Below are 13426 nucleotides of genomic sequence, written 5' to 3'. Positions count from 1 at the left end.
CAAGTCAGAGCCGGCAAGACCGCACAACGGAAGCTGCAAATTCCTGAGAAAATATTTGATGGAAGTTGGACGTCTGCCTCGTTCTCCCGAGGCGTAAACACACACACAGTGTAGTGCGTCTTATCCTTCCTTCTTTGGTGTGTGTGTGTGTATCTTTGTTCTGTGTAAGGCAGTGAAATGTGTAGGATAAGCATCATAAACAGTCACTTGAAAGAGCTGGACTTGACGTCGCTAGAAATGAGGAGAGGGAGGAGGAGACATGATCGTGTCATTTAAATTACTTAGGGGGGACGATGATGAGTCACAATAACGTGGCTGAAGATATGATGACCAAACCACACATCAGAAGATGATGAGACGACGACGTTTCGGTCCGTCCTGGATCATTATCAACTTGTAAGTGATAATGACTTAAGACTTGATAATGCTTTAGGATGGACCGAAAAGTCATTGTTTCTCCATCTACTGATGTGTGGTTTGGACAGCGCTCGTGGATCTAGGGACCGGGGTTCGATCCCCGGCACCGCCGATAAAACAAATGGGCAGATTTTCCTTCATCCTGATGCTCCTGTTACTTATCTTGAGGTTATCTTCAGCAGTAAATAGCTACCTGGGAGTTAGACAGGTGCTACGGGCTGCTTCCTGGTGTGTGTGTGGAAAAAATTTAGTTAGTAGTTAGTAACAGCACACACACACACACACACACACACACACACACACACACACACACACACACACACACACAGATCGAGAAGCTCTGGAATCTGTACAACAGTAGATTAAGGATTGAGAGGAGAGACCAAAGAGTCAAAGTTCAACCTCCGCAAGCACAACTAGGTGAATACACTCTCACTCACACGCGCACACACAACTCCCCCCCCCCCTCCCTACACACACACACAAACTAGTTCAACCACACCAGAACAAACACTGAACAACCTTGGAAGTCCTGTCTAGAAAGCTCCATGTCAATACCCTGAGAGCCCCATTATTAAGAGCGTGACCTCTTACCGTGTAGTATACTAATGGATATACCTTCAACTCTTCCCTTAAACCGTCCACACACTGCAGATAAAAAAAGGGCAGGTTTTACATTTTAAGACGACCAATAATTAACGAGTAAATTTCCACACAAGTGTCTGATATTACAACAGCGGTAATTGTCGAAACGGACCCGTTTTTAGGGGCTCTGTCCTCGGAAAGGGAAGTTTCCCTCTCCGTGATGCATGGATCGGAACGCTGTTTGTGTGTGTGGGGGGCCTGGTGATGGGACTCAAGTCACGGCCACAGATGTTGCGAAATAGGAAGGCATGTGTTCCATTTAGCTAGTGATAGCAGGTGATGGATAGGCCAGCAAGAGACAGGTATTGAGAACAGACGCTGCTGCCCGTTTGTATTTGCCACTGCGTTTCATACGTCATTCATGACGTGTGAATGAATTATATAAGTAATGAATTATTATATCAACAGACAGCAGGACGCTTGCCACGCTTGGCTTGCTGATCATATACCAGTTTATAATTCATTTTGTCGGGGATAGGCAGCATGTGTGTGTGTGTATAAATATGTTATATATAATACATATATCATTAAAGACTAACCAAGTAAGGGTTACACCTTCCACCAACCACTGCACGGAAGCCAGATGTTTACTTAACAGCACAACTTAAAGTGCAGAGTCAAGTTAGTCAACATGTCGGTGGGTTATTCAATCGTCATACATGTGGTTTGATAACCATAAACAGATCTTATGTTAACGAATTACACAGGACGTCGTGGCGTTTAAATCATCTTGTAAGTTTACTTTTAAGATGAAGTTTCACTGAGACGATGGGTATCTAACTCCACAGTTGAGGTCACCCGGGAGGTGAAATTCAAGATGTCATCTGCCCACCGTTGGCTGTGACCATCACTGAATCCCTCGTCGCAATATTGACAGACAACCAGTGAAGGCAACAGTCTTGCAGTCGAGTCGGGCCTCAGGCCGGGCTTGGGGAGTAGAAGAACTTCCAGAACCCTTTCCAGGTATGCTCCAGGTATGCTCTTCTCCTCCAGTTGGCAGCGCTGTGGCCTGGACAACCAGTTTAGACAGCAGATGCTGTTATTCCCCAGTTGGCAGCGCTGTGGTCTGGGGCAACAGCCTCGAGATGACTCCGTAGTCAATTATCTCGTCTAAAGGAAACTATCTTGAGGTAATTGCTGGGTTGTCGGCAATCTCCGACCGCCTTCCTTAATGCTTTGTCCTCTCCGGCATGTAGATCACCGGAATATATTGTGGATATGGGATGACTCCTGGAAGAAGGCAGAGGATTGAGGGATCCCAGGTTGAGTGAAAGTTGTGAATGGTGTTTAGCACCTGTGGAATGTGTACTTCGTAACTCATTGTATCAGGGGACAGGCAGGCAGTGTGTGTGTGTGTGTACATTTCAGGCTTATATCGAGATGATGACCCCCCATCCACAAGGTCGAAATACTGACCCTTCCCAGGAGGCAACCCCACAAGAAGCTATCTCTTCAGTACCTTTTTACTGCTAGGGCAACAGGGGCATTAGGTGATATGAAATGCGCCGAACCATTTCTGTCCCGGCAGGGATTCGAACCCGGAATTTCCGATTATGAGCGAAGAACGAATCCGTCTGTACTATCGGGAGTCTAAATGAATGATGGTAAGCAGTATGGAGCACCTGCGGAGGGGCGTGAGTGAGCTGACCCAGAGGCCCCGGGTGGGTAGCGGACAGCGGGCTCTGGACCCGGAGCTGGTCCGACGTATTACGTTGTAAATATTCACCAGTTCATCCTGGTGCGCGCCACCGTTCACAGCTCGTAGATGACGCCTTCATACAAGTTCCTTAACCCGTTGTATTGCCGAGAGCGAGGTCTGAACGAGATTCATTGTCGACCAGGAGGCATGGTCGACGACCGGGCCGGGGGGTTAGCTAACCCCCGAAATCATTTTTTTTTTAACCATCTCCAGGAGATTCATATCGCAAAGACACTCATAAGTATATTAAATTCCTCGGCATGCTATCCACGAAATATATCCAGATACCTGACATTTTTAAACTCACTAAAACGATGATTTGTTTTTGCTCTGTGAAGCAATAGACGTGTAGAAGCAATGTTACAGCAATATAAGCTTCTAGTACGATAAAGGGTTTCAGATAGATCCACGCCTGCTGTAATTGGGAATTTCCATAACCCACGAGGCCTAATTATCAAAAGAAAGTTCTAAGCCAGTGACTTTACAGTACTTGGAAGGGATACGTGGACAAATAGTTAAGATCTACGGAAGGAGTGAAGGAATTGTACCCAACCATTTGAACTATCGGGGATCGAACACAGACCTGCAAGACACTATAGTCCGTCGCTGTACCGACCAGCCCAAGGGGCTGGAAACTAGTAAAAAAAAAAAATAGATGATGCTCCGTGCCTACATTTGATTTCCTAATTAGACGCTTATGGAAGTGTTAGAATCACTCACTATATCGCAGACTACTCATAGCACTTTGTTTAGAAAACGACGAAGGTACGTTAACGTGAGTGTTTGCGTACGAGATCTCACGGGATAGTGTGTTACACATGTTACAGCTGAACGTTAACTATATTAACCTGCAATGTTAAATGTGATTCTTGTACTGTGACTTGTGGATTTGTACTTACCGGGTTTGTGCGCCCCTTGAGGGACTTGAAGTAGAGGGGGGTAGAAATAGCCTAAGCTACTCTATCCCTTTGAGATGTATTTTATTGTCTCAATGAACGTACTTCAGCTTTACAACGAAAGTTTTTGGCGTTTGGCTGTAAGTGGGGAGCTTTACGATGTAAAGTTGAGAACTTAATTAATAACAGGTTTTAGGAAGTAGATAAAAGGTGGGAAATAATTTATTAGGAAACGTGCGCGACTTCGGACGCCTAGTAGCCCACACAATACTTGTGTGTGTGTGTATTCACCTAGTTGTGCTTGCGGGGTTGAGCTCTGGGTGTTTGGTCCCGCCTCTCAACTATCAATCAACTGTTGTACAGATTCCTGACGAGTAGGAAGGGCTCAGTAGCAATCAGTGTGTACGTGCGTGTGCGCATGTGCGTGTGAACGTCCTCGTGCACCACTCGTGCGGCTAGTTGAGGTGGCACTTGCCACCAGTTTTACCACGGTGCCTTTTACTTACGGTACGCGGGAGGCACTTTCGCCAGGGCGCTCTGGCTACCAGTACCACGCCTCGGGGTATCTGAATGACCTGGCCGGACCTCGTGTGTCCGCACCACCTCCAACCTCACCCGGTCCTGGCACTCTAAATGACGGCAAGTTCGTTGCTGTGGGTGTGGAGTGTTTTGGTGTGGCAGGGACAGTGCTCCTGGGTGTGGCACAGAGAGAAGGGGAGGGGGCTGCGTCTCTTGCTTCACACCGGCCTAGAGAGGTCACTACGCCCAGCTAGCCCTCTCTCTCTCGCCCAATATTCTGTTACCTTCTATATTTTTTTGTTCTCAGTAGGGTGTGGCACTACAGACACTCGCGTACACAGATTCAGTCTCGCTCTCTGTCTCTCTCTCCCTGTCTCTCTGTCTCTGTCTCTCTGTCTGTCTGTCTGTCTGTCTGTCTGTCTGTCTGTCTGTCTGTCTGTCTGTCTGTCTGTCTGTCTGTCTGTCTCTCTCTCTCTCTCTCTCTCTCTCTCTCTCTCTCTCTCTCTCTCTCTCTCTCTCTCTCTCTCTCTCTCTCTCTCTCTCTCTCTCTCTCTCTCTCTCTCTCTCTCTCTCTCTCTCTCTCTCTCTCTCTCTCTCTCTCTCTCTCTCTCTCTCTCTCTCTCTCTCTTTTCCCCCGTGAGTGCGTATGTGCACTCGACCTTGCACTTGACACATGGGCCTTGCAGTGCACCCGGCCTCATACTCGCCATGTCAGCCTTGGAGTGACAGCTCGCGAGGGCCGTCGCGGTGCGTGATGGCAGGGGCCTGGGATGCTCCCGGAGTGCTGCTCTCCTACCCGTCATCGTCCTCTCCCGCACGCAAGATGACGGGTTGATGCTGAGAAGAGCGCTAGAGCTTTTTATGCCTCGTCTAACTACTACCCTCGTTGTTCCTGTTTCGTTGTAACGCTGATGTCGATTTGCTGTCGATCTGATGTCGATTTGCTGTCGATCTGATGTCGATTTGCTGTCGATCTGATGTCGATTTGCTGTCGATCTGATGTCGATTTGCTGTCGATGTGATGTCTATTTGCTAGGCTGATGTCGTTTTGTTTGTCGGAAACTGGCCATAAAGTTTTGGATGGAGGTGGCGTCCACAACTTGTTTCACTGCGTTGTTCACTTGTTCATTACAACGTGCTGGGTCCGAGTATTTCCTTACATTTCTATTTTTTTAGTTTCTTTTTGCGAAACTCGTTTACGTTTCCTGCTTCCACTATCCTGTCGTTCTACTTTCTCTCTCACGGTGGACAAGAACACACTTAGTGTGTGTGTGTGTGTGTGTGTGTGTGTGTGTGTACTCACCTAGTTGTACTCACCTAGTTGTGCTTGCGGGGGTTGAGCTTTGGCTCTTTGGTGTGTGTGTGTTTACTATTTGAATTTGGTGTATATGTCTGCAGGTTCGAAGTGATAGCTCTTGGACCCCGCCTTTTTTAACCATTGGTTGTCTTATGTGCTGAGTCGCAACCTGTTTTTATCTACTACTACAAACACACACACACACACACACACACACACACACACACACACACACACACACACACACACACACACACACACACACACACACACCATCTCATCGCCCCATCGTGGAGCCACCATCTTAAAAAAACACATCACTGGGAAACTCGAAAAGGTGCAGAAGTTTGCCACGAGACTCGTCCCAGAGCTGCTGAGGGATGAGGTACGAAGACAGACTGAAGGAACCAAACCTGACGACGTTTTAAAGGAGGAGGGAGAGTGGGGACATGATACAGACGTATAAAATACTTAGAGGAATTGACAAGGTGGAAACAAAGGAAATGTGTACAATGAATAACAACAGAACAAGGGGGGGGGGGCACAGATGGAAGCTTGAGACTCGGATGTGTCATAGAGATGTTAGAAAGATTTCTTTTAGCGTGAGTGTAGTGAGTAAATGGAATGACCTAAAGGGGCAGATTGTAGAGACTAAGTCCATTCATAACTTTAAAAGCAGGTATGATAGAGAAATAAGTCAGGACTGATTGCATTAGACAACCAGCGGCTAGAAAAGCAGGGTCCAAGAGCTAAAGCTCGATCCTGCAGGCAGAAATAGGTGAGTACACATACACTGTACACTCACATTTGCACAGGATGCAACCCTCAGCAGCCGTCTATCTCCCCCAGTACCTGTTTTACTGTTAGGTGAACAGAGGCGTCAGGTGAAAGAGACTCAGCTCGGCCCATTGGTGTGCGGTTGTATGGATGTGCGTGTGGATATATGTGCGTGCATGCGTGATTCTTCCACCCCCTTTCCCTGCACGACCATACCACGTGCACTCCCCCCCCCCCCCCCACCCCACCCCTCCCCCACAATACACTCTACAGTACTAAACTTTCCCCGCCACCATTAATTATTCCCCGCCACCATTAATTATTCCCCGCCACCAGCCAGCATTGAGATCACTGCTCCCTGCCACGCGAAGTACCTTATTCCCCCGCCACACCACCAAGTATTCCCCCGCCACACCACCAAGTATTCCCCGCCACAGTTTTGCTAATTGATCATTTAACCTTAACGGCTACAGATGGAACGACCACCATTCCCCTCCTTCCCCCCCCCCCAGTCCACCCTCATATCCGGACTGTCTTGTCATTTATGTCTTGTCAGAACTTGATTGTCGGACCGTAATCCGGATCGACGGGTGATGTTTCGCTAATCCGGGCCGACGGGGGAGAATTACCTTGGCACCAAACGCGAGAAACTCTCCGGACTTGTGAATTTCCCTGACATTTAAGGTGAGGCTATGTGGAGGGGAAGTAGGGAGGGAAGAAGTAAGAGATGGAGGGAAGTTTGCGACGGGCAGAGGGAGAGAGAGAGAGAGAAAGGAATGTTGTGGTGGACGTGCCCCTGTACCCGGCTCCTGTGGGTCCTGTGAGCAGTATACCATCACTACCGCCATACTACACACCTGTAACCCCCCCCCCGTCACTACAGGCGTGGCCTTCTCACCACCACAGGTGTGTGGGGGGGGGAGTCTCCCCATCCTATCCCAGCTCCTTGTCCTCATATCCCAGCTCCTTGTCCTCATATCCCAGCTCCTTGCCCTCATACACCAACTTCTTGTCCTCATACCCCAGCTCCTTGCCCTCATACCCCAACTTCTTGTCCTCATACCCCAGCTCCTTGCCCTCATACCCCAACTTCTTGTCCTCATACCCCAGCTCCTTGTCCTCATATCCCAGCTCCTTGTCCTCAAACCCCAGCGCCTTGTCCTAGTAACCCTACCATGTATGATAGTCTTTCTGGCATAGAGCTTTCTCCTGATAGTTTGCTTACCAGCAGAAGCAGTGGTCCATCCTAACCTCTCCTATAAAAGTATTAAATAGTAATCGTTCGTCATACCGGTGCTCTTAAGATGCTAAAGATCCTTTTTCTCTGTCGATCAGGGCTAGAATAATTGCTTTTGTTAGATTTTGTAAATGTGTGAAGTTGTTTGGTGCACGGCTGTCCTTGTTTGGTGCACGGCTGTCCTTGTTTGGTGCACGGCTGTTCTTGTTTGGTGCACGGCTGTTCTTGTTTGGTGCACGGCTGTTCTTGTTTGGTGCACGGCTGTCCTTGTTTGGTGCACGGCTGTTCTTGTTTGGTGCACGGCTGTTCTTGTTTGGTGCACGGCTGTCCTTGTTTGGTGCACGGCTGTCCTTGTTTGGTGCACGGCTGTACTTTGTTGCATTGTTTAAGCGTGTTTGTGATACCACCGTTGTGGTATTTGTTGTTCTACTGTGATTGTTTGTGTCATTGCTGTGCTGGTAAGTTGTTTCGTTGTTTATAGTTGGGTTGTTTCCCTGTCTCGCCTCGAGGGGGGGGGGGGGTGTTTATGGTTCCCCTTTGCTTGTGTTATACCCCCCCCCCCTCACCTTCCCTACATCTTCCTCCTCTTCTGACCACTTCGCCGTGGCGGCGAAGTGGTCAGAAGCCCGCCAAAACCTGACCCCTCGCCCTCTGTTATAGATTCAGCTACTCTGAACAAGTTCCAAGTAGCACGGGCTATGGTGAGCCCGTAGTGTACTTACCTGGCACAGGAGCGGGGCTGTGATGCCCTCGCCCTCATTACACCTTTAAGATATGTCAAGGTGGATAGGAGTGGACAGGAGAGGGAGAGAGGGGGGGAAGAGGGAGGAGGAGAGGTGGGGGGGTTAGATGAGGTAATTTCTAAGATGTCACACGAGGTGGTGTGGGTGGTGCCAGTGGGCTGTGTGCCGGGGGACAAGGGCAGGTACACAGGGAGGTGTCACGCTTTCACCTACGAGGTGAAGGTGGTAGGTGGTAGGGAGGAAGATGGTGGTAGGGAGGAAGATGGTGGTAGGGAATGGGTGGTAGGCAGTGGGGTGAGAGTTCTCTCATAGCTGTGCTTGTGGGAGTTAAACGCCAGCTCCTGGGTTCCGCCTTATCTCTACTCATGTAGCGCTGTAGTTGAGTCTGTCTTCACTATTTCACTTGTTAACCAATATATATACATCCTCCTGGTAATGAAACAAATATTACTAATATCACTGATGTGGTTTATTCGTTCCAGTGCGACCTTGCTGGCTTTTCCTGCCTGCCACTTTCCCTGGAGATTTTGTATGTGGTGATCAGGTCACCCGTTTCGTCTCATTAAAGCAACGTGAGGTATGTAATTGCTGTCTCCTCATAACTAGGCCTCTCAGGTGACAAACTTTTAAACTGTCTAAGGTAGATTTCGGTACTGGAAGGTTAAGTGTTTGGAGATCGCTAATTTGCTCAACCCGCATTCATATCCCAGCGTCTTGGCCTCATGTCCCAGCGCCTTGGCCTCGTATCCCAACACCATGGCCTCGTATCCCAGCACCTTGGCCTCGTATCCCAGCGCCTTGGCCTCATATATCAACGTTTTGGCCTCGTATGTCAGCGTCTTGGCCTCGTATCCCAACACCATGGCCTCGTATCCCAACACCATGGCCTCGTATCCCAACACCATGGCCTCGTATCCCAACACCATGGCCTCGTATCCCAGCACCTTGGCCTCGTATCCAAGCGCCTTGGCCTCATATATCAACATTTTGGCCTCGTATGTCAGCGTCTTGGCCTCGTATCCCAGCGTCTTGGCCTCGTATCCCAACACCATGGCCTCGTATCCCAGCACCTTGGCCTCATATCCCAGCGTCTTGGCCTCATATCCCAACACCTTGGCCTCGTATCCCAGGTGCGCAAGGTTCTGAATGACTCCCTTTTCACATTTCTCAATGTGTCCATTTGATGACCAAGTTCACATAGGCAGGTGGAGTTGAACTGCCCAGGTGTTGCCGTGTCCTCGTGCCGTCTTCCTCCGTATATATCCTCAGACCGCGTGCACGTCTTAACCATGACAAAAACAAAAAGTACCAATAGTAAAAATAAACGTTGTTTACTGGACTATTTCTCATGTGAGATTCACATAAGATAGAAATAGTACCGGGCCTATAGTACTTAATACTATTATAGGAGTGGATAGTCCTATAGTACATCCTATAGTACTTAATACTATAGGTTCTGATATTAACTCTTTTGAGACACAGCTGGTAACCACACTCTGGGTTTTTCGTAATCGTGCAAAAAAAGCAAACAAAAAAAGACTTTTTTTAACTGTTGAAGGATGTTCCCTCTTTACTCCTGCCTGGTTCTTCAACCTGTGTACTAGTCTGGTGTGTGGTACTGTGCGCAGGACTCTCTGACAGTCCGGTAAAATGCAGTCTGTCAATCCACTTCGCTTCGCAGGAGGCCTAACGCCTCTTGTGAGTGCTTATGTGAGGGTGTGACGATGGCGTATGCCTTGAGTTGGAGTGCAGATGATTTGAGAGAGGAGAGGAATAAAGTAATTTTAGGGAGAGAGAGAGAGAGAGAGAGAGAGAGAGAGAGAGAGAGAGAGAGAGAGAGAGAGAGAGAGAGAGAGAGGTAGAAATGGAAAGTGGTTGGGGCAGAAGGTTGCCAGGATAGGTAGGTAGGTAGGTGGGGGTAGTGAAGTAACGGGTGTGGGATGAGAGTGAGAGTTTGCCCAGAGGGCGCTACCTCAGTACGTGCAGTGAGTACCCAGCGAGAGTGAGGGTGATGGGGCCACAGGGAGGGGGGGGGAGAGTAAGGGTGATGGGGCCACAGGGAGGGGGGGGGAGAGTAAGGGTGATGGGGCCACAGGGAGGGGGGGGGGAGAGTAAGGGTGATGGGGGAGCTACAGGGTGTAGCGAAAACATAACCATCTTGACTCACGCCTCGGTATAATCACAAATCTATATGAAAAGTTTTCGATTCTATATATAACACAATTTAAATAATAATAGTAAACAAAGTCACCAACATCAATAATAATAATAATAGAGGAAGCATTATAATTACTAAAGTAATGAATGAAAAGTTGTAGAGGCCCATTAAAAAGTACTCTGGTTGTTGGGGTTTGGCCATAACAGGTTTGTAGGGTTGGCCAGGACAGGTGTGTGGCTTGGTCAGGTCAGGTGTGTGGGTTGGTCAGGTCAGGTCAGGTGTGTGTGTGGGTTGACCAGGCAAAGCAGGTGTTTGAACTGTGGCTGACTTTCACTTTCTGGATGCAGAAAAGCAGCTATAAAGACTCGTTCTCAGTCACATGAATATATTTACCTAGATGTAATTACAAGGTTGAATATCTACTCCCAAGCCCCGCCTTTCCGGCCTCCGATATGTTAACGCAATTACGTTTGTTCGCTTAGTTGCATCTGGACATAATATTTTCTTGTGGCTCATTCCACTTGTTGCTAACTCTTGAACACGCGTCTTCTGCCGTCTCTCAGGAGGGCCAGTAGGAAGCACCGAGGAGCAGGAGGGTCAGAAGGAATTAGGAAGGCTGCGAGAGGGCTCCGGGTTCGATCCCCGGCACTTGGTATGTCGACACGGCCAGGTCCTTGCGGCCGAGTGGACAACGCTCAGGAGTCGCAGTCCAAAAAGGCCCCAAGCTCGATTCTCGGTCGAGGCAGAAACAAATGGGTGCGGTTTTTTTTCACCTGATGTCGCTGTTCGCCTCGTAGTAAAATAGATACTTGGGGGACCAGCTGTTGTGTCCTGTATCTTAGGCTGTGTGTGTGTGTGTGTTGGCGCTCGCGAGATACATATTGATATATGTAGTAGACATGTAGTTCGGGGTGTCATTATCACTGACAGGTTGATGTGACGCTGTTTCTGTTCCACTCTTTGTACTCTTACTCCAACTGTCTCTTCTCCCGTCTCTCTCTCTGTCTCTTCTCTCTCTCCTTCCTCCTTCGTCTCGCTCTTCCAGCTGTCTGTTCCTCCTTTCCCTTTGTTTCTCTCTCTCTTCCTGCCATTGCAGGCAGGGTTGTTGAGTTATGGGGGGGGGGGAACACCGGTAACATAAACGTGGGGGTTGCTGTGTTGTTTCAAGCGTAGGTTAGACATGTATGTGAGTGAGTTTGGGCGTGTGTGTGTGTGTGTGTGTGTGTGTGTAAGTAGGCGCTGCTTCGTAGGGACCACTATAGGCCTTCTGTATGTTGTTGTTAAAGATTTAGCTACTCAGGACGAAGTGTCCATGTAGCACGGGCTATGGTGAGCCCGTAACTTGCTTTCTGTAGGTTCCTTTTTTCTTTATATCACCTCTCTGCCTCTTCCTTCCCTGTCTGTATCTCTCCTCCCTCCCTCTTCCTTCCCTGTCTGTATCTCTCCTCCCTCCCTCTTCCTTCCCTGCCTGTATCTCTCCTCCCTCCCTCTTCCTTCCCTGCCTGTATCTCTCCTCCCTCCCTCCCTGCCTGTACCTCTCCTCTCTCCCTGCCTGTACCTCTCCTCTCTCCCTGTCTGTACCTCTCCTCCCTCCCTGTCTGTACCTCTCCTCCCTCCCTGTCTGTACCCCTCCTCCCTGCCCGTCTGTACCCCTCCTCCCTCCCTGTCTGTACCCCTCCTCCCTGCCCGTCTGTACCTGTAGGAGGGCTACTCACCGGCGGCGACACAGGCCAGGAGACACAGCAGGAGCTTCATGGCGGGGATGTTGGCGGTGGCGGGGTCGGAGACGGACTGTGCTGCTCCACACGCATCCTCCGTCTCTTAGGTGAAGGGGAAGGATTCACGAGGGTGGGGGATGGGAGGGGTGATGGGAGGGGTGGCTGGAAGGGGTAGTGAGGAGCGGGAGGTGGTGTTTGACCTGTGACGAGAGGGAAGGTGAGGTAAAAGGGGCTGAGGAGGATGATGAGGATGATTATGAGGATGATGAGGATGATTATGAGGATGATTATGAGGATGATGAGGATGATTATGAGGATGATGAGGATGATTATGAGGATGATTATGAGGATGATGAGGATGATTATGAGGATGATTATGAGGATGATGAGGATGATGAGGATGATTATGAGGATGATTATGAGGATGATGAGGATGATTATGAGGATGATTATGAGGATGATGAGGATGATTATGAGAATGATTATGAGGATGATTATGAGGATGATTATGATGATGATTATGAGGATGATTATGAGGATGATTATGAGGATGATTATGAGGATGATGAGGATGATGATGAGAATGATTATGAGGATGATGAGGATGACGAGGATGATTATGAGGATGATGAGGATGATTATGAGGATGATGATAAACTGTGAGTTATTAGGCTTGTGATCAAACCAAAATGTTTACAATATGATGATATAACAACACCACATGTAACATAAATGTTGATATACTACAGTAATTATACAATATAGTGTATTATTTTATGAGGCGGCTTATGTAACCTAACCTGGCCCATACTGGCCTGTCCTATCCTATCTGTACCCTGTCCTATCCTATCCAACCTTGTAACACTTATGTATATGTAATTTATATTGTATTTTTTTTAAATAAAGATAAAAAAAATCTATACCCTGTCCTATCCTATCCTATTCGTACCTATCCTGTACTGATCTATCATCCTATCCTACCCTGGCCTAGCCCTGGACACGGGTAGGAGAGGCAGGAGACGGGCGGGATAGGGTGTCATTCTCACCATAACACTGATATTAACTCGGCTACACTGTGGTATCCGCGTGTATGGGACAACACGTACAGCATCACGACCGTAAAGAGAGGGGAATTAATGACATGAACTTGACTTAGGGGAGGTGGGAGGTGGTAAGGGGGAGGGGTGGATATGGGAAGGGGGGGAGAGATGAATTGGAGGGCGGGGGGGGGGGGGTGGTGGACCCCATACCCATCCCGTGGGGGGGGGGGGTAGTGGACCCCATACCCATCCCGTAGGGGGGTAGTGGACCCCATACCCA

General features: G+C 48.7%; 2 protein-coding genes across 2 annotated transcripts in view; one reads left to right on the top strand and one right to left on the bottom strand.

Moving 5' to 3' along the window:
- The window catches only part of LOC123758758 (protein obstructor-E), a 30554-nt gene extending 18308 nt beyond the window's left edge, over nucleotides 1-12246 (bottom strand). The window contains exon 1 of the mRNA XM_045743413.2: nucleotides 12104-12246. Within this exon, the coding sequence (XP_045599369.1) occupies nucleotides 12104-12143 (40 nt within the window). The 5' untranslated portion in view covers nucleotides 12144-12246. The remainder of the gene's footprint in view (nucleotides 1-12103) is intronic.
- On the top strand, nucleotides 12142-12769 carry LOC123758898 (uncharacterized). Its single transcript, XM_045743666.2, has 2 exons — nucleotides 12142-12181; nucleotides 12336-12769. The coding sequence occupies exons 1-2, from the start codon at nucleotides 12142-12144 to the stop codon at nucleotides 12767-12769; spliced, it is 474 nt and encodes a 157-aa protein (XP_045599622.2).
- The last annotated feature ends 657 nt before the right edge of the window (nucleotides 12770-13426 follow it).

Source organism: Procambarus clarkii, chromosome 31, assembly GCF_040958095.1.
Source record: "Procambarus clarkii isolate CNS0578487 chromosome 31, FALCON_Pclarkii_2.0, whole genome shotgun sequence".
In the NCBI taxonomy this organism is placed as follows: Eukaryota; Metazoa; Arthropoda; class Malacostraca; order Decapoda; family Cambaridae; genus Procambarus; species Procambarus clarkii.
Note: the sequence above shows the minus strand (reverse complement) of the source record. Positions and strands in the feature narration are given on the sequence as shown.

Bases quoted from the DNA above. Each gene is read 5' to 3' on its own strand.
- LOC123758898 (XM_045743666.2), top strand. From the start codon at position 12,142: ATGGCGGGGATGTTGGCGGTGGCGGGGTCGGAGACGGACT. The intron at 12,182-12,335 runs GTGCTGCTCCAC...GTGAGGTAAAAG, and splicing joins GGCGGGGTCGGAGACGGACT to GGGCTGAGGAGGATGATGAG.